The sequence below is a fragment of the Fusarium subglutinans genome (assembly GCF_013396075.1).
Source record: "Fusarium subglutinans strain NRRL 66333 chromosome Unknown NRRL66333_c0000032, whole genome shotgun sequence".
Classification (NCBI taxonomy): domain Eukaryota; kingdom Fungi; phylum Ascomycota; class Sordariomycetes; order Hypocreales; family Nectriaceae; genus Fusarium; species Fusarium subglutinans.
In genome coordinates this window covers 26,799-50,578 of record NW_023502095.1, presented here as the reverse complement: position 1 = coordinate 50,578, position 23,780 = coordinate 26,799, and the positions used below count along the sequence as shown (strand labels likewise).

The following is a 23,780-nucleotide window of genomic DNA, read 5'->3' as shown; positions in this document are numbered from 1 at the left end:
TTACGAATATGTAAGCCAACCGTGCCAAGCATTCCTCATGCGCTCTGCCCTGTCTACTGTCAAGTATGCAGAGTTCGCAAGTCTCTGCTGCAACTCCTTGAACTTGGCAGTAGGCGCCCCCTTCTCAAACAACATATCCAACTCCAGGTACGATAGACCCTTGGTCTCGGGCAGACGGAAGTAACAGTAGATAAGACAAAGGAGAGCTGTACCGGCGTAGACGAAGCATGACTTTCCCTGCATATTCCAAGCGGTAGGGTTAAGCATTTGGGGAACTATGACGTTGTTGATGATCATGAAGATGTTGTAGACAACACGAGCCAATGCGATAGTCTTGACACGAAGACGGGTAGAGGGGATCTCGGCCACGATGACGTAGCATGTTGGGCCGATGCTCAGGTTATATAAGAAGGTTGTTGTGATGAGAATGGCGCCGAGGGACCAGTTGAGACCCTTTTGGCCATCGAGAACGACTGAGAGAATACCACCAAGGCTAAGCATGACGACAGCAGCGATAAGACCAGTGAGGTACAACTTGCGCCGACCGATATGAGATAGAAGGAACCAAGAGATCATGCCTCCAACCAAGGCCATGCCATACATGCCAGTGGACATACTGAAGGACTTGGACGAGTCAAAACCGGCCTGCTCAAGGAAGTAAGGAGCGTAGCCAGTCAAGATCCAACCGCAGAGAGCCTGGACAGACCAAACCATGCAGCAAATCTCAGTTCGTCGAAGGTTGGCACCCTTGAACAAGTCAAGGTAGCTCGAGCCGCCGTAGTTGAGCTTACGTTCAATGCGATTAGTATGCTCCATGACAGCAATGGTGTCGTCGATATCGAGCTGGGACTGCTTAGTCAAGCGCTGTAAAGCATGACGAGCTTCGACCTTGCGCTCACGACGGATGAGCCACCATGGACTTTCGGGGGCAAAGAAGATGCCGATGAGGAGAGGGATGGCGAAGGCCCATTGAAGGGCAAAGGGGATACGGTAGGACCACTCTGAGTTGTTGTGGACGAGAGATTTGAGGATACCAGTGCCGAGAAGTTGACCGATAACCCAGCACATGTTGGTCATGCTGAGAAGACAGGCACGAATGGCTGATGGGACAACCTCGGCGGCGTATGTAGCTGCGAGTGTTTGGATGACACCCCATGAGATACCTGAGTGATGGTTAGTCTTGTGTATCAAAATGAATGATCATTGAGAGAAGAGGGTGAAGGGTGAGATGAGTGAGAGACATGGACATACCACAAAGAGCCTGAGAAGCCACCAACACACCGATGTCGTGAGCAAAGAACGCCGGGAAGACAGCAAGACACATCCAAGCAAGACTGATCAACATCATCTTCTTATAGCCAATGCTATACGTTACCCAACCGTGAAGCAACAGACCAAGGACCTCGCATGCAATAGCCGAGACCTGAAGCGACGTCTGCCATAACGGCGAGATCTCATAAATGGGTCCATTCGGCGTATCAAACTCCTCGCCATATCGTCGTCGAAACGCAGGAAATGCGACAAATCCAGCGACAAGACTCTTGTCGTACCCCTCCATGACAACAGTGAGGAAGAGCAGCAGGGACCAGAAGATGGCTTTGGGGAATTGCTTGCAGCATCCCAGGATGGTCATCTCCTTCTCATTGTTCAGTGCGCGACGGACTTTCTCGCCCGTGTCGTCGGAGCTGTGCGACCCGCGGGGAAGCCATAGTACCTCGATGGCATTTTTATTAGGGTGATTGTCTGGTAGGTCAAACGTCGGGTCTGGGATGGGAGTGCTGTTCTGGTGGTTTGGATCGTGCACTTTTGTCTCGATCTCTGTGACGCGGAGGATGCCGGACTTTGCTTGGACTGGCAGCAGGACTATCTCGTCCTTGCTGCTACCATTGTCCGAGGCTGCTTTACCAGAGCCGAACATGGTGTCTTAATTATTTTTGGAGAAAAGATGAGATGATTCAGAAGAAAGGAATGGATGCCTTTCGGCGGAGTCATGAATGAATGATCGGCATGGTCCTGGGGTTACATCCTGACAACGGGCCCTGACATGACATATATAGGATCGGCGCTGTCGAGTCCCATCCCCCCCTCCCCCTCGCTTGGGTATTGTCGTTACAGTGCGTCAATCAGTTCAGTTCAGTTCAGTTGAACGTCAACTGGGGATAGTGAATCAGGACCCATGCACCCCAGGTTCTGGTAGCTTGCAACTCTGCTTCTACCACGGCCTCACTCTCGGCGTTTCTCACATTTTGGCGGCTTGCGGAGGTGGAGACCTTGACTTCAAATACTGGAGAAAAAAGTCGGATGAGAGAGGGTACGCTAGCTGGGCATTTGCCCTATTGGGTCTAACCGACCGATCATTTTGCGGGTGAGCGTTGCAGAAACTCTCGAGGGGAAGAAAAGAAGGCATTCATGGTTTTTCCACGTGGTATTCCAGAAGCTTTGACAACAAACGGCGATCTTCGCGATGCGGCTCAAGATGGAGGCCGTTTGAGACTGATTAAAAATGCCGATCTGGGAACGGGGACTAGGGGAGCTATGCTGCACGTTGATTTGTCTTACCTGCTTTGACTCGACATGCAAGGGTTCCCAGATGAGCCGTTGGGTGGTTAATTGTGCCCAAATAGTCATCATCCTTCGCGTCACAACAAGTGAGACTAGGAGCTTTCTAGTGTCTGCCACGAAGTCTGGGTACCTACCTCTTCCGGCCACTCGTGTGTCATCCAGGGCAATTCTTTAGGTAAGAACTAGATCCAAAGTAAATTAATTATACGTGCAGTGGTAGGTAGTAGAGCCTCATTTGAACAAATCTCCAGACTTTAGTTTGCGCCGCGAGTTTTTCTCGTACCAACGCCCGCGTCTCACCATTAGAGTCACTAACTAACTCAAGAAAAATGCGTGGCCGATTTTAGCCGGATCCACTCTTCTCCATGGGGAACTCGTGCGGGGATTGGCTCGGAAGGAGGGAAGTGCTTTCTAGCGCTGGGCCCCTTATTACGTATTGGGACTTTGTGGCGGCTGTCGTTGGTCTTGCTCCTTGGAACAACAGCTCCGAGGGGCATATTAGGCCAAGATCAGCCTTACTCGTGTCCTTCGCGACGATGACCGGATGGGTAGCTAGTAGAATGAATAGTTCAGGGCCTAGATGGAGAATGGGCTCTTGGATCATAAGGCTGAGCGCTTGCTTTTGAATTTCATTCCGTGCCTTTTTTACCCCTTTCACCTAATGCCCCTGCGTTTTATCATGTCATGCACACTCCAGCTGAAGGACTAAGCTCAATCTGACAGGTAAGCCAGGGGTAAGTAGAAAAAGCGTGCAAGCTTGACTAACTTCTTCAAAATTGACCTGCTTCATCCGAGGTTAGACGACGACATATGAATTCCCACTATTTCCACCGCTGCCCCCCTTTTAAACCCATTCATCTTCCCCGAGTCTAGAATCACTCTGGTTTCCAATAATCTCCGTAGCCTTTTCAGCTTTTAGCTCTCGTGACGCAGAGTCCAAGCACAAGTAGTTTGATCACCCTGTATCTTGGTGAAAGAAGATGCCAAATCGAGTAACGGCTCCGGGTCACTGCTTGAGCTATGAGTTTTGGTTACTTAAGGAGTGATCTGACATCAATTCTCTGCGGGCGGACTAACCATCAACAGGGTATGTTGCCGCCTCGCCGGGCGTCTGGGACTGACGATCCTCGGATTCTATCGGCTCCGTCGAGAAAGGACCCGCAAAATGTCACGCATACACTGAATCACGATACCTTCATGTGATTTTGCTCGGAATTTCAGTGGAAGTTATGACCTAAGGATTGTCACGTCAATGCAAAGTCCTAGATCACAATGGCTGTGCTTGTTGTCACATATTCTATGCATGTTCTACGCAAACCAAGCCCGTTGGGGCTTTTGAGTTTAGCTACTGCAGGTTCGTCTACTGGGATTGGTGATGCAATGTGACGAGACGTTCAACGGCGTGATGAATTGCATCCTTCCTCGGTGCGCCCCCGGTCGATATTTAACCTGCTATCATCCTTTCGCGATCTTCTCCTGACTTTCTAGCCTTTGGCTTGCGACTAGCATACCACTATGACGGTGGACAACTTGTCACATGCAGCACTACCCTGTAGCTTCAAGCGATGTGAATATTATATGCTCAATGTTATACGGCTCCTACTCTAGCATGAGTCAATTAATACCAAGAAACGTGTTGCGCGAATGAATGCTACAGCACTAAATGCATCTAATCAAACTCTATTTGTCGTTCCGCTCATAGCTCCCGCTCGTGACAGAGACACAGGGACAGCCCCAAATCTTGATTGATTGCTTTACCCAGCATTATAACTACCGAGCCAGTACCTCGTCATCTGGTCGTGATCGACAAGATTCTAATTAATAATTGGCTGATAAGGTTTCAAGAAGAAAAAGAAACGGTTTTAATTTTAGCGGCAATTGCGGATAGTTGTTATCTTCTTAATATCTTGGTGCTGTCGCGTCGCTCTCATTGTTGCAATTGCACGCACATCAAATAAATAAATGCAAGCTATAATACTACCCCGGATTCCCCGGAAATCGTCTCCTCATTTCCATTCTGATTAAGAATCGAAGGCTGAGTGACGTGTGCCAGTGGCGTTGCTGGTATTCGGCCCTTCTTGGGCCAATATTGAGGGGAAATAAAGTTGGTGATGCAGCTGGGGCTGGCATCGCTGGCTAACGCGGTGGGCGCACCTTCAAAACGAGGAGGCGGGGAACTATCGAATTTGGGGTCGACATGATTGGGAAAAGAGGTCATGGTGTTGACGATGGTGAATTGAATCGGTGCGAATACTGATCATGAAGAAAGAGTCGTGAGATTATTGTGTGCCAAGCAAACTTGGCTGAAATAACGCGCGACGCGACAAGCGCCAGAATTAAATGTTATCGATAACGATATTGTTATCGGTGATAAGTTGAGGAAACCATGATAACGAAAGCTGCGATCAAGGCCGTACGCCATTTCATCAATATCTGCGTGAGCAAAAGGTAGTGCCCTAGTAAAGCGCTAAATATACTACGCAACACCATACTTCACTTCCAGAGAATCACGTACATAGTGCAGTGCTCTACCCTACAGCTTAACAAAATGCAATCCTATCTCATGGCGCTCAATCTTGTGAACAACTCAAGTCGTGAGATGCAATCAGCCATTATGAACTCGTTTCAGGAGGGGGAGCGTATCAGTGCAATCACGGAAAGCTATAATACTCTCGACATTATGATTGAGTTGGGAACACTCCATTGCCCAACGCCGCGTGCTTGCCACAACTGTCTGACAGTGTATATCGGTTTTGCAGGAATGTATCACTGAGCTTCGTAGTGTATAAGAAGCGCTTATACGGCTGGTGGCTGTTTCGAACATAAACCTAACAACCTATATTTCTTTATATGCAATATGAATAACAATCATGCACCATATATATCGCCGTATGGCCCCCCAGAACAGAGTGGTATCAGACCACCTGATGGTTGGAATGGGGAGCCAGCAACTCGAGCCAACCCAGTCGGCCCGCAATATAACGACCCAAGCCCCAGTGGTACTTATGCCTATCATAGCTCTTCACATCCCAATCCGTTTTCTAGTCTAGGAATGTCTTCCGGCACCGGAAATCGTGACGTAGATCTGCAACTGACATATCCGTTTCCCGGACATGATGCTGATAACTGGTTATAGAATGATGGAAACCTTGGAGGTTGGACCTACGACAGTCAACCCTATGGTGAACCATCAAGCTACAATGCGAACAATCAACAGCATGCCCCGTACATCCATCTTTCTGAACTTGAAGGCTTACAAGAATTTGATAGGTTTTATACTGATCAATACAGTGCTCCAGAAGTCCACCACAGTTGGAACATCGCTGCACCGACCGTAGAATATCGACGATGGGGACAGAGGGGGAACGCGCCACTGCAAGTATATTGCATCAATTGTAGAACACCTCTGCCCACATTCGGGATACGCTGTCACGACTGTGATCATCGCCGACAAAGTGACGCTCACGCTCTCCACTAGAGTTTTGCCTAGCATGCACAGCCGACGTCAACGATCCTGGCAATCTGATGTGTCCAGGCCATATGAACACCAGGCAAGTCTTCAACGACTATGAAAAGGCAATTCTTAGGGAAAATCATATTTGTAACAATTGCTATAAACGAGATGCTGGCTCACTTATGCGATGTGAAGTTTGCTATGGACAGGCTAGCAACCCAAGACATCGTTTCAGGCAACTAGGACTGTGTCGGTGTGGAAGGGAGCTGATGCCTGGGTATGGCCAGTGCCGAGGCTGTTCTGATACTTCCAGGGCGGCGGAGAGGAGAAGAAGAAGAGAGGCAGAAAGATGAAGACAATTGAAAGTTTAATCAAGGAAAGGTCCCGTAGTGTAAGGATAGAACACTCGGTAGTGTACATTAAATAAGCTCATTCAATACTACTTCCAGAAAAACCTCTCACGTCTGTCTCAACATTAAGAGTCATGACTCTAGATATGGTTGTTTCATGTCAAGGTGAAGTGTAGCAGGATATACTTGAACCATGTCTGTTGATAAAGCTGGATCCTTATCGCGGTGAACAAAAAGACAGAGGGCACAAGACCCATTGGATTAAGATTCTGATCAATAAAGTCCTGATGCCGTAAGAGGGCTCATCATTAACCCATTGCTGGTGAAAGGCCACCAAACCAAGCTTGACTGCAACAGATAATAAGCACTGTAAGACTATGTCAGGCTCTTCACTTACTGTACTTACGTTTCACAGCAGAACATCCATCAATGATAAGCCGATCAAGAACAGTCGGTGTTCATCACTATGGTGATAGCTCTGATATACTGTCTCTGTAGGGACACGGAATCAGAAACCCAGAAAGCTCAGCTTGCGCGTCTAACAACTGCTGTTGATGTCTTGCGACAGTGAGATACAGCGCTTCAACGACCATCTCGCTGAAACACGGAGAGAAACTGAGTGTATCACAACAGGCTCTGTAGATGTCAGTAACGAGCGAAGTAAGGAGTATTGGCGATATATAACAGTGAGTTCCATGACCTGAACTGGACCTTCAAACACAACACAATAAACGCAACCAATACCTGAACCACTATTTTTCACTGACACTCCCAAATTAATCAGAAAATCCACCATCAACACAATGTCCTATAACAATGATGAGCAATCTCGCCGGGCTCAGGCTGCCCGGAACGCTCAGTGGGCTAGCAATAGCAGTCAGCCCCAAAACCTTGCTCCCTATCAAACAGGCGGTTACGCGAATCTAAATGAGCCCACAATTCACACAACAGGAACTGTTCCAATGAATCTTTTGAACAGCCCTAGCAGTCATTCTGTTATACCCGACATACCACATAACCCAGCTCCTCTGCCATTGACCTATCAAAGTCCCATTCGACAACAAGAGTCGCATAGAACAGTTTTGGAAAACACGGCTTATGATCAGGGAGGAAGCTCTCGAGGACCTCCAAGTGTCGGTTATGGCGCGCAGCCTCGCAGCTACTATGGACAAGCCCCTCGGAATCCGGGACTTGAACCCGGTGGTAGCTCTCAAAGACCTTCAGGCGTCGGCTTTAGTGCACAACATCCCAACTACTATTCGCAGCCTGCCGAGTCCTATACACAGCCTACCGGCTCCTATGCACAAGCCCCTCCGAATCCAGTACCTGGACCTAGTGACAGTCAATCAGTCCAAGCGAACCCAAGTGGATCATCCACCTATCCTTCAAAGAGTAAACAAGCCGAATACGACAGGAAGTCCTACGCGAAAAAGAAAGCCAAAAAGGCCAGCGAAGGGACATGCCTTTCGTGCGATCAGCCCCGTAAGGAAGGATACGTGAGGTGTGAGAAATGCCTGAAGCACGACAGAGAGCAGCAGAAAAAGTCTCGAGATGAGGCAATAGCTCAGGGCAAATGCTATGTGTGCAAGAATACACCTGTCTTGGTCCGCGGTGGTAAATGTGAGAAATGCATGGAGTACGACAGAGAGCAGCACAGAAAGCCTCGAGAGAGGAGGCAATAGCTCGGGCAGATGCTCTAGATACAGGAAAATACCTCTCTTGGTCCGCGGTGGCAAATGTCAAAAATGCACCGAAGATAGGAGAAAAGAGTTCCATGAAGGCATTTTGAGGGATGTCGATCCTGATGGTAGGGTTTTGGGAATGGAATGTGGCAGGTGGGCATCTCTTCAACAGTCTTTGTAGCTCCTTAATTGAATCAGCTAGTCTCAAGACCTAAAAAAGGCTTAGTCATTGTCAAAACGTGAGGAACTGGAGTGAGACGCATGATACAATCATCATCTGTCGGGCCCATGTGCTCAAGATGCCACTCATAAACACAGTTCAGGCAGTAAACTAACCGCCCACACAATTACCCAATGTGAATGATTCATTGACTAAATCACGAACAGGAGTATCGCGTTGCCATGCAAGAGAGGACCGCTGAACACCATAAAAAGCTGGCAAGCGGTTTGTCAGTGTAAACAAAGCTGGTTCAGGGGCGAGGAAGTGACGTGTTTGAATAAGAGAAGTACACTAGCACTCAATTACCGTAATAAATCTCCAAACACCCGTCAGTAAAATTTTGACTGTGATAAGTAGCTGCCTGGGCGGCTCTTTGCCTATAAAGTACAGCAGCAAAAAGGTATATATGCTGACAGCTGGCTCACTTGACGTGCTGGAACATTAGAATTCTACTACCCAAACACACTTCTTACTAGGAAGCAAGACATTTCACTCAACTCCCATACATCAAAAAGTATATCGTCAGAGGAATGCAGGACTTCAACATCTCCAGCGCATTCAATATTTCCAACGAAGGATATGACAGTGGCCCAAGCAGCCAAGACAAGGGCAAGGGGAAAGAGAGGGAAACAGTCAATAGATTTCCCAATCTTCCACAGCCGAACCAAAACTACCCGCGACCGCAAATACCCTATCCATGGCCTACTGCAGGGACCACAAATGATAACACCGATGATCCTGGTACTTCTGACCGTACATGCCCCCCTCTTCGTACATTCTAAGCCAAGTTCAAGACCGCTTTTACCTAGGGTGCATGCGAGTCTTGCCACGCCCTTTCTCTGGACCAACTTGTGTTAGCTGTGAAGAGATCCCCCGTCTTCAAACAAGCGGAGCCATGAACCCTTAGCAAAGCATTACTGCATCGTGTGTGCCAGAGGCATTAGCCGTCCTAGAATCGTGTGCCAAGAGCACGATGAGAAACAAGACTCTCTGAGGGAAATTGAGAATAATATACTCAGGAAATCCCAAGGATGTGCAAAAAGTGTGGAAAAGGAGAAAGAGAAGTTTCTGAGAAAAGGCTGTGCAACAGGTGCAAGAATGAACGTAGAATCGAATGTGATAAAGCGAGGTTGGCGCTGGAACAGGTCCCGAAAGGTCGGCCACCAAAATAACACTCAGTGTCCTCAAAGGATGCATCATGGCATTAGGCCACCGATGCGATGCATATCGGGACACTGCGGAGCTAGATGGTTGAATGGAGAAGACGACGAAATGGGGAGCACTCGCAGTACAGCTACTACTTAGTCGCAGGTAGACCAATGTTATGAAGGAAGCTTATAGTAGAAAGTAAAAAGGGCTCGTCTCCAGTCAATTTACTTAGCGAATGAATCCACATGGTCTTCGGCCCATGACATGGTGCCAATGTTGGCCTCTAGCGAGGGCTCTCTCTATGTAACCAACGAGGAAAATTCAACCATTTCCAGCAAATGGTGAGCTTGTGACTCACAGGGTACCTGTAAAAGAAGCCAGAGGGATATAAAAAGCTCAATGTGAGCAGCATCAGTAGCTGAGATCCCCGAAGAGGAATAGCTCTGGGCCTACAGTTCTACAAACCAAATATCGATTAGATGGATAGTGGCACCATACCTTGTTCTCTAACCACATTTAAGCAACTCCCCGAGCATCCGGTACGTAGATCCCACTATAAGCAGATCTCGGTGCAATCCTGCCATTTAGAGGATGATCACTCTAGCTTATGCCTCACTACGTCGTCATGGCCCACAACCGATGCTCCAGTAGGAGTGGAGACTATGAAGATATTTACATAAAGACAGGGCCTGGCTATAATGGCCCGAAGGGAATCATCTCGATATTTAAATTCTATTTTCTTGCTACTATGAACATGACTGATCATACTGAGGCTAAAGTCTGGGTCTTTGCCAACAAGACGGAGGGGACACCAACGATAGACGGCCCAAACCCAACATTCCGGCTAGAAACCATTCAGATCCCGCCTCTCAAGGAAGAACAAATTCTTGTCAAGGTCCTTTATATCTCAAACGATGCAGGCCTCCGTACCTTCATTGGCTGTACAGTTGATGAGGACAGGATGTATGTCCCTCCCATCGAGATCGGCGACCCCATGCATTCTGGAGTGATCGGGGAAGTTCTCGAGTCCAGCTCCGCACGTTTCAAACCCGGCGACTTGGTAATGGAACCGTATCGATCCTGGTGGGGCGATAAGACCATCCTCGACACCGACACAGTGCAACATATCGCCCCTCTCCCAAATAACCTCTCCATCACGCATTATCTTGGTGCATTCGGAGGATCCGGTCAGGCAGGTTACGTCGGACTCTTGCATATCGCGCAAGCCAAGCCCGAGCACACAATCGTTGTTTCCGCTGCAGCGGGAGCTACGGGGTCCATCGTCGTGCAGACCGCAGTCAAGCTTCTCGGTGCCAAGCGCGTAGTAGGCATCGCAGGCGGTAAAGAAAAGTGTGCATGGGTTAGAGATTATCTAGGCGCTCATGCATGTGTTGACTACAAAAGTCCCACGTTTATGCAGGATCTGAAAGAGGCGACACCAGAGGAGGTTGATATCTACTTCGATAATGTCGGTGGAGCTGTCTTGGATGGTGTCCTTACGAGGATGAAGAAGTTTGGAACGATTGCAGTCTGTGGAGCTGTAAGTACGTATAATTCGGATAAGCCGACTATGTTGAAGAACTGGTTCGAGATCATCTCGCAGAGGTTGACTCTAAAGGGCTTTTTTCTCTTTGATCACATGGACAAGGTTCCCGATGGGATGGAGCAACTCATCAAGGCGGCGACCGATGGACGAATTAATGTTGATATTGAGAATATCGTACCAGCGAAGATCGAGGATATGCCTAGGGCTTGGATAGATGTTTATAATGGTGGAAACAAGGGAAAGTCTATCACAAAGCTAATCTAGCAAGCATATCTGGCGAGCTAGGCTAGAATGTCCATAGGATAGATAAATCGGGGTATATAAAATAGAACGAATAGATACAAAAGGATAAATACATAATGCCTCATCAGTTTAATCCATGCTCCTGAAGAATCTTAACTAGCTTGACCTTTTCCTCATCATCAACTTCAACAAAAGTCTCAACATACTCACAAGGCGAGTACTGCATGCCCGTCTTATCCGTATACAAATACTTATCTCTATTCCCAATACCCCTCGCATTCAGCACATTCAACATAGCCATAGTAACTCGGCTCCCGTTCTCCAGTGCTAGATGCAGCGGAAGCTTCTGCCGATATCTCCAGCTGGACAATGTCTTTGGGATTAGAATCTTGATAGTTTCCTCTAAGCGAGAGAACCACTCTTGTTCCTCATTGGCAACCTTGCACCATGGGAAGGGTTTAGAGTAACACGTTAGTGCCAGCGGAACCATGAAGCCAAAGTTTTCTTCTTCGTAGTTTGGCTCGTGGGTTGAGAGAAGCCAGTCTGTGAAATCGGGAAGGGCGAGAAGAGCTGCTAGATGAAGCGTGCCGTCGTCGGGGAGCATGGATTTGTTGAGTAATTTGAAGGCGTCAAGATTGCCAAGGAAGAGTGACGCTTCACGTGGTGGAATATCGTCGTCGTCTTCGAAGAGAGATGTGAACTCAAGTTTAGCTTTCTTGGGATATGAAGCTAGAGAGCTGAACTTTGAGCCGGAGATGGTTTGGTTAAGAACATTGGTGCCATCAAGCTTTAGCAAAGCTTCCAAAACAGGTGCTCGCGACTTGTCGAGGAGTGTCAGAAAGATGGTGGGTATCTTAGAGTCCGGTGTCACGTAGTCTGGCAAAGCTGTTATACTGTTAGCACTGGTTATTGAGTCATGGAGCTTTGACCAACCCTTACTTCCGTGTTCCAGCAACTTCAGAATAACATTATTCCCAGTTTTCAATGGAGACACAAGACACCAAATAAGCAACGAAATCTCCTCATCCGCCCAATTCTTATGCAGACGATAACTAATCGTCGCAGACGGCGACAAGCCCGCCCCCAATAGTACATCCAGGCAGTCAGTACCGTTTGGAAATTTGCGTATACACTGATACAAAAGCTGGTCTGACAGTCCAGCAATTTGAGAGGGTTGCATCTCAAGACAGATCTTGAACCAGCGTGTCACGTTGTACTCCTTCACAATGCGGCGTGAAAGCGTGGGGAGGACAATGGATAGATCTGCGTGTTTGCACAGTGCTCGGAAATGAGATTCCTCTTTGTGTCGTGCCGCAAGATAGAAACAGTGGCCATCCTCATCATTGGGATCAGCGCCATGCTCGAGAAGAAGCTCCACGATGGGAAGGCTGGGTTCCGGCGAATCGAGGAAGTGAACGAGCGTGGTGTAGATACTCTTCGGATCGATGTTGCAGGTAAGAACACTTCTGTAGATATTGGCTCGAACAGTCTGTTCAACTGTAACACAGGGATTCTCCCGTAGATACGGATGCTCAAAGACAAGCTTCGCTGCCTCGTCATGCTCGCCTTTCACAAGGTAACAGCAAAGAAGCTCAAACATCTCTAAATTACGCGACTGAAATGCTGCGGCGAACGCTTCGTTGTTCTTGTAGTTGACCTGAGCGCCGTTGTTCAAGAGCAACATAGGAATCTCCCGATTAGTAGGATCGTTCCTAATTGACGTTACAAGGGCATCAGAGATCTGGGACTTGGCTATGCCTTGTTTCAGGAGGGTCTCGTAGGCTTGGTGTCTGTCCATAGACGACATGGCAGTGTGCTTTCGGACATGCTCGAAAATCTCATTGCGCATGGTATAGTCGGAGACCTGTCGCAGAAGCTTCTGGAACAGTCCGCCTGGAGATGCTTCAGCTGCTGCCTCTAACATGGCGAGCTGTACTTGAGCACCAGCACCATGTTCTAGTAACAGGTTTGGGAGATGCTCATCATCAGGGTGGCTTTCGAGGGCTTTGACAAAAGCTCGCGATATAATGTCAACTGAGATATCTTTGTGGAAAGCAAATAGACTTCCAAAGATGCCGGTTTTGATGCTTGCTGGTGTATCTGCGTTGCTAGCAGCGTCAAATGCATCCTCGACGGTAGCTTCTGTAGCGCCAGCTGAGAGAAGCATGTTAAGGATGATTGGATATCCTGCGCTATTTGAAGCAGCTGCCTGAACAGCTTCACCGTTATTGAAGTTGACGTTGGCCTTATGTCCGAGGAGTAACCAAAGTCCATCCATGTTTCCATCAAGAGCGGCTTGGGTTTCTTGCAGCAATGCTTTAGACTGTCCGATCTCGGCTGGAGAAGCCTTCTCAAGGAGGCGTTCCATAAGATCAAGCTTCATATCCGAATCCTCAACTTGGCATGCCTCGCGAAAGGCGTTGGAAAGTGTAGCGATACTTGGGCCGAGAGCAAGAATTGACTTGATAAGGTCCATGTCGTGTTCTCTGACAGCGAGGCAGAGAATCATGCCTGATTCTTCATCTATGTCTAGACCGTGGCGTAGAAGACAAGGTAAGAGCTCTGCACGCTGTGGATGGTCCTTGATAAGAGCATAGGTATTGGTGAGAGATGGTTTTGGTGTGGCACGTGATGTAGCACTTAGGAAGAGCTCGATGTTGGAGAGGTTGTAGTGCTTTGGCTCGATGAGCTTGGGTAGAGTAGCATTGACTGTGGCTTGGGTTGGTGGGGATGAAGAACATAGTAGCTCTAGGAGTGAAGGCTTGTCCATCTCGATTGCCATAACGAAGGCCTGGCCAGACGAGTAGTTGACGTCAGCGCCGTGCTCTGTCAATAACTGCACAAAGTCGAGTGGTACATCTGCTGTGATTGCCTTGAGAAACGTCTCATGTACTGGGGGACCAGTTGCACCTTGCTTGAGAAGTAGGGTCATTAGTTCAAGAGCAACATCGTACCCAAAGGCGGCAACGGTGTTGAAAGCAAAGGGAAGAGCGGCACCTATTGCTTCTGTTGTAGGCTTCGCTCCGCAGAGCATGTTGAGGACTGTGACATCTCCTTTCTTTATGACTTCTACGAGCGGCGAATTATCGATGTCCGAACTCGAGTCCAGTGACGCACCATTGTCGATAAGAAGTTTGATGAGGTCGGAGTCCATGTCGCCTTGTTCCGATATGAGCTGCAGCAGAGCGGTACCAAGTGACTGTCTTTCAACACCTTTCCTAATGAGACATTGCATCACACTAAACCTGACGGTTCTTGGCGATACGTCCATAGCGGCGGGAATAAGCGTTGAAAGTTTAGCCGATGCACACTGCCCTTGCAGAAGCAAGCTTAGCACGTGCAGATCAGCAGACATAATAGCTGCGCGGATGGCAGCAGCCTCCTCAGCCTCGACAGATGCGCCGTAGTGAAGCAAAGTTCCGACGAGGTGTCGCTGACTTCTCTGCGCAGCACCAATAAGGCATGAGTCAAGCTGTTGACCTCCCAGACCCATTGGGCCAAACATGTTCATGAAATCCACCATGCCAGGCTCTGGGATGTCATCGGGCAGGTAGCTCAGTACCTGGGATGCAGGCGACGAAAGATTCCCGTCTTGAAGAATCTCCAACATGCTAAAGTCTAACTGTGAGACAGCCCACTTCAAAGCATTGTGAGGGGGGGCATCGACGGCGACACCAGCATGCACAAGCAATTTGACGAGTGGCAAGTGGCGAGCGAGCACTTCCTTGACAAGCTCTTTTCGAGTGACCAAGTTGTCTCCAACAAGACCAGAATGAGATAGGAGAGTAAAGAACGCTAGTTTCTGGTTGCCGTTCTGGTATTGAGAAATGATTTCACATGCCTGGTGGCGAACGGTGAAGAAGACCTGGTTGGAGTATGCGTAGGCCAACATCACAGCTGTGGCTTGGTAGCTCTGTAGTCTCAGTGCACCGAGAAGAAATGACTCCGAGGCCAGTTCTGGGCGTTGGGATAGAAGTCTGAGGATGAATGAGAGAGACAAAGCTTCTCCTGCTTCCGCCCTTGCGAAATCCTGTTCAAGACATGCTTTCCAATCCGAGGGTGTCATCGGGTTAGGCGCTGAGAGTAGAAGGCTCACTAACTCCAAGTTTCTGGTTCGTATGTGCTGGCTGATGAGACCTTGGTATTCAGATGCAACTGCTCCAAAGCTCAATAGAAGCTTCATAGACTCGAGAGATGATCTGGACAAAGCCACGCCAAACGCTCTGTTCAAGACTCCCTGGCTCGCTTGTGTTTGACATAACAGGTGAACGTAGTTGAAGTTGTCACGAGATGTCACTGTGTTCAACCATGACATTCCATTTGAATTGAAGTTCAAGATCTCGCTCATCCTGTTCCTCTTCATCCTCTTCTCCAACTGCGCATCATTCAGGTGACCCCAAAGCTCATCCAACGACGTCAGTGTCGTATGTAGCAAGAGAGCTTGCGCAACACCAGCTGGCGGAAGCGTCTGTTGTGCTAGCAGCGCATCGAAGGCTCTCGCGACTTCATGTTTCGTAAAGCTCCATTGTGAAGTGTCGCAAGCCTCGGCCTTTTGTTCTTTGGAGCGGAATACATGTCGCTTTTGTCGATCTGGAGGTTTATAGTTGGGATCTGATGTCCTCTGCTGTACAAGGAGCTGGCGAGCTGCATCGCGATTGGTAGTACTGAATGGTAAGAAATCTTGGGCGGGTGGTTCGGTTAGAGGGCCAAGTCGGGGAGGGGGTTGGAGGGATGCTTTGGAGAGGAACCATTCTACGCGACGAGTATCTGCCATGACGATGCCTCGTTGTTCAATAAAATGGCGATGCTGACGATTGGAGAATCATGAAAGGTACCGAGATCAATGGCAGGTCTCGAATGAAAGTGAAGAGATCAATGGAAAAAATGGTGTTGAGGCTGGTGAGATCGATGATGAGCGAGGAAAATGCGGCACAGTCCAGACCGACGTTTTACCACAATGATTTACAAACATTCAGCCTCGTATAACCGATAAGGCTCTTTTTGAGATCCCAAGATAAGCACCTCCGGATGATGGGCTGACAGAAGGAAGATAGGTTGACTCGGGCAACTTGGCTATGTATCTGGTAATGAACCCCGCCCCAGGCATTCTCAGAATCTCAATTCACAAGCTCCAAGTCTAATGTTATCAATTAACTGCTCTCGGGCGTCGGCCCCTGTAATGTCCAGGCTCAAGTCCCAACTTGTAAAATCAATGGGCGACGAACATGACTCCACCAAAACACTGCCTTGATCAGGCAGACACGACCTTTTCAGGACTACACCCTCAAACCGGGCGAATTCGTGCTCTCATCTGATTGGTCAATCTGAACCAACAGGGAAGGTCGTGTTGATCAGTGCTCAAAGTGGTAAGACAGTAGGGGCTGTGATTGGACCCGATTATGCGGAATGGGAATAACGGCGCGGAATTGAGGCCTGAAAAACGCCCGGTTTATATGGAGGGCTTCAGTGGAGTTGCGTTTGATATGTCGATGCGCGAAGGAAGCCTTATCGGGCGAAGAGGAAGCACTAGGTTTCCGAAAGAGCCTAGCATTGCGATGATGAGGAGAACGTCGATCGACTTCGGTAGCGGGTATGGATATAGTAACATAAGTTGAGACGGTTGAATATATATACTTAGTTCCGATACAGAACAGCGATATTCATCAAGTAGTCCAATTCATCAATACATACCAGAATGAGTGCCCCTCCTCCATACTCACCACCAGGCTCTACTGGAAGTGATGGAGGCACACGAGATATTCGTGCCCTGACTGACACCTCCTCCGCGACCTCCACTACATCAAGTGCATCCTCAGCATCTACCATCCTCCCTCCCTATCCCCCAAGCAGAGACCGGGCAGCTCCAAGCCACAGCGATGAACCTAGATCCGTCCCGCCCATCGCCGGCGCTCTCCAGCGTCTCCGAACCCCCGCCGACTCCGGAACATCCAATGCCACCTCCTCCGGCACCCGCGAACGACTCCGCCAGATGGAGATCGAACGCGATGATCTCCGCCGCGCAATGCAGCAGGAGCGCGCTATAAATGATCGTCTCAAGCGCGAAGCAGGTCTTACTGGCCTTTCTGCCGCTGAAGCGAGGCTTCGTGTTCTCGAACTGAAACGGGAAGCTCAGGCTGCTGCCCAGATGAAAAGGACTCCCAACGAGGGAATGTTCAAGACGGCTTGTGCCACGGACTTGCTCTTTCTCATGGATACTACCTCGTCTATGGGCCCGTTCATAGCTGCTGCTAAGGAGCAGGTCAAGAAGATCATGCAGGATATCACCGAGACGTTCTATAATGAAGCCGAGGTCAGGATTGCGGTCGTCAGTTACAAAGACCACTGTGATAAGAATCACATTCAGTTCATCGACTTCACTACTGATGTGGAGAAAGTAAGGGGCTTCATCGATAAGTTGAAAGCTCGCGGCGGCGGTGATGCACCTGAAGATGTCCTAGGTGGAATCCAACAAGCCATCAATGCCTCTTGGAAGAATCAGACCCGATGCATCATTCACATCGCTGATGCCCCACCACACGGCAACATCTTCCACAGTTGGACGGAGAAGAGCGATGATTACTACACTCCTGGGAGCGAACCACATAAGCTTCACTACCAGCCTCTTCTGAAGCAGATGATCGGTCTGAATCTCAACTACGCCCTTCTCCGCATTCTAAGTGCGACTGACAAGATGGCATACGTTTTCCTCCAAGAATATGCTGCTGCGTCAGCGGACTGCAAGCTTCTGAAGACAAACCCCCACTACCGAGAGGCTTTGAAGGCGAACTCTGGACCGAGGAGTAGTGTTCTCGGTGCAAGCTCTAAGGGTACTGCCAAGGGCGGCCTGCTCTTTGAAGAAGCTGAGCTGGGTACCACGTACAGCGCCCTTCGGCATCTGGTAGTCAAGAGCGTCACTAGCTCTGCTTCACGCACTGCTGTTCGAATGTCAGAGTCTTCTTCTCGAACCGGTGAAAAGGGAACAAAGACTGCTCAAATGTCTCATCTTGATGCCATCGGTGAAGCGGAAGACGATGAATTCAACGAGAAGCAGAGCGAAGCAATTCTCGAAGACGTTGAGAAGAAGTGGTCTGATCAGAGCTGGTTCGAAGATAAACTTGTTGTCGAAGGTTTCAGTCCCGATACAGTGGTTCATCGCTCCGGTACACTTAATGACATGATGGCTCACGACGATAACATCAAGTTGAGTGTTATGGAACTCAACGTTCACAAATGCCGCATGCCCTTCGCTCAAGGCGCTTTGCGTCTTGCATACTGCGCCAAGACGACGTACTCTACGAATCCCTACGTCGTCAAGTCGTTTAAGCGTGGTGGAAAGCGTCTTGCGCATCTTGCTGAGGACATGCGCTGCCAAGCTCTCTGCAAAGCTTTCGCACTAGAGTTCAACGCTCTTACAGGCGATAAGCATGCGATTGACTTTATCGTCACATCATGCCTGAAGGGTAAATCTGGCGACTCCGGTACCGATTACATCTCCCTCGAACCCTTCATCGAGGGTGATTATGTCAAGTACAACAATAACTGCAGCTACGTCAACGAAGACAACCCAGACGATGAATTCAACAAAGCCGCACAGGCTTTCTCACACTTCACCTACGAACGATCATGGGGAAGCTTTCTTGTTTGCGATCTCCAAGGCGTAGGCCACGTCCTCACAGACCCAGCCATTCACACCCTCGACCCAGAACGCTTCAAACTCGCAGATACAAACCTCGGAAGAGAAGGTTTCAAATTCTTCTTCGCAACACATGTCTGCAATGAAATCTGCACCCAACTCGAGCTCAAGAGCAAAGCATCCATGATATCATCTGAAAAGGCGTCTTTCCGTGAATGGTGGCCTACCATTGACTCCACAGCATGTTGCTCCAACAAACTCTGCGGGAAGATCATCCAAGTCACCAACGCTAACAAGTCAGAAGAATTTCCGGGCTGTAATTGGTGTGATGCTTGTTGGCCTCAGTTAGAAGCTACGAAGGAGAAAGTCATTTGCGTGGCGCCGGGGACGCATCATGAGTTTGATGTGTCGAGGTTTTATTGGGAGAGTCAGGGAAGATTGGCACCGAGGAAGTGTGAGGAGCATAGGGAGAGGGATGAGACTGTGGCAAGGACGTCGGTTATGGGAGGGAATTTCTTTGGCAGGCTTAGAGGGGCTACAAAGAAGAAGTCGATTTCTGGCAAGGCTTGGTGAGAATGTTCTAGTTTGAGTGTTTTATTCGAATATTGGTACATTGAGACTTTTTTCGTTCCCTCAGTGCTTGGTAGGGTACAAGCTTCAATTGACCGCTCCAACGACCATCACGTTGAGTACACGACAATACAGCACCAATTGGTCAGTCATTATGGTATAATGTCTAAGTTGTTAGCTAGATGTGTACAGTTGAAGCTAGATGTGTTATTTACAGTTGAGGCTTGTGGCTGAGAGCTTAAATCAGCAGACAGAACTTAGCGCCCTATGTGCTCCTGCTCTCTCCCGTGAGCCATGGATCTTGTAGCAATTCCTTCGCAGTAGGTCTATCCTCAGGCATCCACGTCAAAACACGTCGCAGAAATGCAATGAAGCCCGTGCTATCTTTGAGCCGTGTCTCAAGCTCTTCTAGTGAGCGGTTTTTCGGAATAGGTGCCAATCCAAGCCACTTGCCTGTTACAACGCGTCAGCAGCCGCGTGAAGTATAGATAATGTTAAGTTATCAGACATACCTTGTTCGTCCCAAAATTCAGCCGCTCTCTCGACATTGCGTTGCAGAAATTCCTGCGGTGGCGGGCCAAGTGTCGCTATAAGCTCTGCAAGGTGTGCTGCGTCGTACATGTCTCCATCTTCATCTTTCGCTGTGAATAATCGATTCGGACCAAGAAGATCCCATACTGTTAGACCAACGCTCCAGATATCTACTGGGCGGTTCCAGGCTATGCACATGATAACCTCGGGCGCGCGATACTGGATCGGCATGATGTCGCCTGCAAAGGGTCCAGATCCAGTCCTGGCTTCACCAAAATCCGATAAGAGCATGGGGCCTGGCTTTGGGCGCATCAAGCGTGAGAGATATATAGTTCTGTCCTCGGCGACCTTTTTCCGAGAGACAGGTGACTTGAGCTCTATATCTACCAATGGTTCAAGCTGGGAGTCGTCACCTAGACCGAGCAGCAGATTTCCTGGGTGTATATCTTTCGAAAGTGTCAACGATGGAAGTTCCAAAGAAGAATTAGGACTGACCTGTGTGTACTAAGTGTGCTTCTTCATGGATAAATTCAAGGGCCTTGAGTAGCTCCTGGATGGCTCCTCTCACAAAGTTCTCATCGAATCCTCCATCTGGTCTAAAGACTTGTTTGAAATCACGGAGGCTCATCTGAGCGGGCTGCATCACCAGAACCTTATGGCGGCCATCCTGACCACTGATCTCGAAAGAATCCAACAGGTGTCTGATATTGTCCCGCCCTGGATTGGTCGATTTCGCGAGTATCGGTGACAGGCTGTCGTACACGGGGATTTCTCGGTGATTGCGTGAGGTATGAACGTAGACCTTGAGGGCAACATATTTGCTGCCCCTGCACCTGACGATGAGTTGAAGGTGAACAATTGCTTCGCCTGAGAATCACTTACCGCAAGTCTCTAGCGAGCCATATTGTTGATGAACTCCCATAGCCGAGCTTCGTCACTGCTTGATACCGGCCTTGGAAAACTTCTCCAATGTGGACGGGATAAAATCGCGAAGCTTCATAGCCAGGTATTTCCTCCTCCTCGACTTTGACGTTCTGGTCAATTAAATCATATGCAGTTGATGGAAATGTCAGCGGATCTTCGATAGTTTCATGTGTATATCGACCTGGTATCGGCACAGCTTGAGTAGACGACTTCCGCGTCACCGGAATCGGATATCTCGGAATGGCTGATCGTGAACGCACAGAGTAGGTTGCCAGCCTGGGTACTAAATACGGGAGACTTTTGAGGTGCCCGCGCAATGCCATGGCGACTTGCTGCGTTGAATTACGTTGTTGGTGAGATGTTTTGATGCTTACCAGTGCCGGCGGAAGCTCGGAGATGGTCGCCCGAGAAACACCACCAACGTACAAAAAAAGGTGAGGAGGCTGGGAGAGAAAAACAAAAATAACCTTTGGACCTTTTCATTGATAAGATTACGTGGCAGATGACAAACTAACTCACGGTAATGTGTATACCCAGAACTCTGATAAGCTGCCGAGTGCCGACTGTCACGCAGTGTAAAAACTGTTAAACCGGTAAGCCAACCTTATTGAACATTAAATAATTATGATTCTAATTCTAATGATTATTGAATTATATAACTTTCACTTTCATAATAAATACGAAACCAGCTAGTTAACTATATATTATTATCTAGATAACAGATAATTACTCTCGTCGTGATAAGAGACTGGTATAATCCTGGAAGGCAAAGTAGACTGCTGCATTTATAATTACTAGAACTTCGGTTGTGTATTGGCCTGTACCAATCGCTTTATCGAAATCAGCACACCGCCAGATAATAGCAAACATAGCAATGCATATTAGTGCGCTCAATATACCAAGCATGCTCTTAGCCCAACCGCTCGGTCGTTCGACTATATGCACGCCCCAGTCATACGCAATTCCAGAGGCATGACTAGGGCTGCTCGTGAAGATGCTAGATCCCAGCTTCCTAGGTAGGCGAGGGCGGAAGATATCTTCTGCGTGTGCTGCAAGGCTATCACGACGACCAGTTTTTTGTTTTGCCTCTTCCAAGTAGTACAAGAAAATGTAATCTGGCATTGGAGGGAGCGGCTACATCAGACTCAAAGCGGTGATATTGAGCCTCATCTACCTCGTTAACAAGTGGTATCTCCATTGGTTTGCTGTAGATGCCTACTCTATGCCCGCCCATGTCTTCAAATATAAGGGTTAAGATTAGTTAATATAGCTCGGAATTCCAAGAAGCACTAACATGCCTTGGAAAATGGTATACTGCGTTCTAAAACTTAAGTAGTAATCAAGTTCTAATAAGAGTCTAAATGTATTATGACCCCTGTGATCTATGATTTCCGTCCTATCAGTGTCAGTCACTGTTATATACATAAGAACGCCTGGTAACCACTCTATAGTAAATACTTGGAAATACCACAATCACTTACAGTAACCGCCACAGTTACTAGTCCCCTGTTCTTTCGCAGCTGGACCGATTTAGATCCTTGTTCAAGGTATGATTTTGAGATCCCAGACATTGGAACTGAGCTTTGTTTGAAACGGTATGTAGAGAAGTATCCGTCTTTCTGCTTTTGTTCGCGGTTTACCAAGGTTTATCTCAAACCAGTCAGTTAAACAGCCTAAACAGAGATAATTAATGATCAGAGCGAGTGGAATTGCATGTGCAGCTGAACATATGCCTTCAGCCCCTCAACATTAATACGGTTCTAGATAACCCCGTCCATCGCTTACTCATGAACAGCAGGCTGTTCATTATTTGCTTCAGAACATCACATCCTCTATTTCTATAAGTAGGTAGTCCGTCCCCCAGAGATGCACTTCATTCCTCATCAGCTCACAACAACAAAGCAATTACGACGTTGACTACAAGAGTTGCTATACCTCTTATACCTACGACCAACCTTTAGCAATCTTGCGACAGAGCTCTCTTTTCACCAATAGCAGCCATTCTCAGAAATAATCAACTTCTCAGTTTACTTCACCTTGCGAAATCCCATCAATACTAATGGATTCTGCTAAAGCTGCCCGTACCATTTCCAACCTAGGACGACTCGTCGACCGTGATGAGGCGCTTATCAGTGACTGGGATGCAACTCGAGCACCCCGTCGCCTTCTTCCCGATGGAACCTATGACGAGACCCCACGCCTCAGCAAGGCATATCTTAAGGCCGACCCAAGATATGCTGCAGTCAAGGAGAAGCCTGTAATCCGGCAAGCCTTTTCTCGCACCTTCATTGGCAAAGTTCAGCAAGCTGCTCACTTCCCGGTTGCTAGAAACTTTATGATTTACCATTCGATTCCACAGGACTGTGAGCTTGGGCAGCCCTGCAATCACTGGGGCATCTTGGATGAAGCGGATTGGTACAACCACCCGGAATCCCTTTGTCTTCAGGTCGTTGCTGTGCAAAGTGACTTTGTTGCTCGGGGTCAGAGCGGCTTTGGTCTGGTTCACATGTTTGATGAGCAAGAGCCTCAGGAGTTGAAGATCACTACTACCCCTGCGTACATCTTCCAATGTATGAAGCCGGACTTTAGTGTTATTGAGCGAGTTGGATACACGGTTGTTTGCTGGAGACTGGTTGACTCTTCACCTAATGCGGAGATCAAGTGGATGGATCAGTATGGACGTTGCATGTAAGACATCATATTCTAAGTTAGTATGCTAGGAGGCGTTTGCATGATTTGAAATTGGGGACCATAGGGAATAAGTTCGGGCTTACTTATAGTTAAGTTGGCTCAACATAGCAATATACAATATTCCGAGTAAAACGCTAAGGCTTCATGTGCGCGTGAAGTAGTCAAAAGCAGTGACGATACCTCCTGGGCATTTATCGAATCTCAGAGCTGTAAACGTGAGTAAAT

General features: G+C 48.3%; 7 protein-coding genes across 7 annotated transcripts; 4 read left to right on the top strand and 3 right to left on the bottom strand.

The window, feature by feature from the left end:
- On the bottom strand, window positions 1–1,918 carry FSUBG_3765 (maltose permease; the record flags this gene model as incomplete). The annotated part of the gene is made up of 2 exons (XM_036681681.1): window positions 1–1,163; window positions 1,252–1,918. The coding sequence occupies 2 exons, from the start codon at window positions 1,916–1,918 to the stop codon at window positions 1–3; spliced, it is 1,830 nt and encodes a 609-aa protein (XP_036540694.1).
- A 5,251-nt stretch (window positions 1,919–7,169) lies between these two features.
- FSUBG_3764 (uncharacterized protein) lies at window positions 7,170–8,048 on the top strand (the record flags this gene model as incomplete). The annotated part of the gene is made up of 1 exon (XM_036681680.1): window positions 7,170–8,048. The coding sequence occupies one exon, from the start codon at window positions 7,170–7,172 to the stop codon at window positions 8,046–8,048; it is 879 nt and encodes a 292-aa protein (XP_036540693.1).
- A 2,117-nt stretch (window positions 8,049–10,165) lies between these two features.
- On the top strand, window positions 10,166–11,227 carry FSUBG_3763 (endo-polygalacturonase 6; the record flags this gene model as incomplete). Its single annotated transcript, XM_036681679.1, has 1 exon — window positions 10,166–11,227. One exon carries the CDS (start codon window positions 10,166–10,168, stop codon window positions 11,225–11,227), a length of 1,062 nt encoding a protein of 353 aa, XP_036540692.1.
- A 103-nt stretch (window positions 11,228–11,330) lies between these two features.
- FSUBG_3762 (uncharacterized protein) lies at window positions 11,331–15,980 on the bottom strand (the record flags this gene model as incomplete). The annotated part of the gene is made up of 2 exons (XM_036681678.1): window positions 11,331–12,091; window positions 12,146–15,980. 2 exons carry the CDS (start codon window positions 15,978–15,980, stop codon window positions 11,331–11,333), a joined length of 4,596 nt encoding a protein of 1,531 aa, XP_036540691.1.
- Window positions 15,981–16,901: 921 nt separating this feature from the next.
- Window positions 16,902–19,412, top strand: FSUBG_3761 (kinase; the record flags this gene model as incomplete). The annotated part of the gene is made up of 1 exon (XM_036681677.1): window positions 16,902–19,412. One exon carries the CDS (start codon window positions 16,902–16,904, stop codon window positions 19,410–19,412), a length of 2,511 nt encoding a protein of 836 aa, XP_036540690.1.
- Window positions 19,413–19,674: 262 nt separating this feature from the next.
- On the bottom strand, window positions 19,675–21,187 carry FSUBG_3760 (CMGC SRPK kinase; the record flags this gene model as incomplete). Its single annotated transcript, XM_036681676.1, has 4 exons — window positions 19,675–19,862; window positions 19,922–20,386; window positions 20,436–20,773; window positions 20,823–21,187. 4 exons carry the CDS (start codon window positions 21,185–21,187, stop codon window positions 19,675–19,677), a joined length of 1,356 nt encoding a protein of 451 aa, XP_036540689.1.
- Window positions 21,188–22,923: 1,736 nt separating this feature from the next.
- FSUBG_3759 (uncharacterized protein) lies at window positions 22,924–23,556 on the top strand (the record flags this gene model as incomplete). The annotated part of the gene is made up of 1 exon (XM_036681674.1): window positions 22,924–23,556. The coding sequence occupies one exon, from the start codon at window positions 22,924–22,926 to the stop codon at window positions 23,554–23,556; it is 633 nt and encodes a 210-aa protein (XP_036540688.1).
- Window positions 23,557–23,780: the final 224 nt, after the last annotated feature.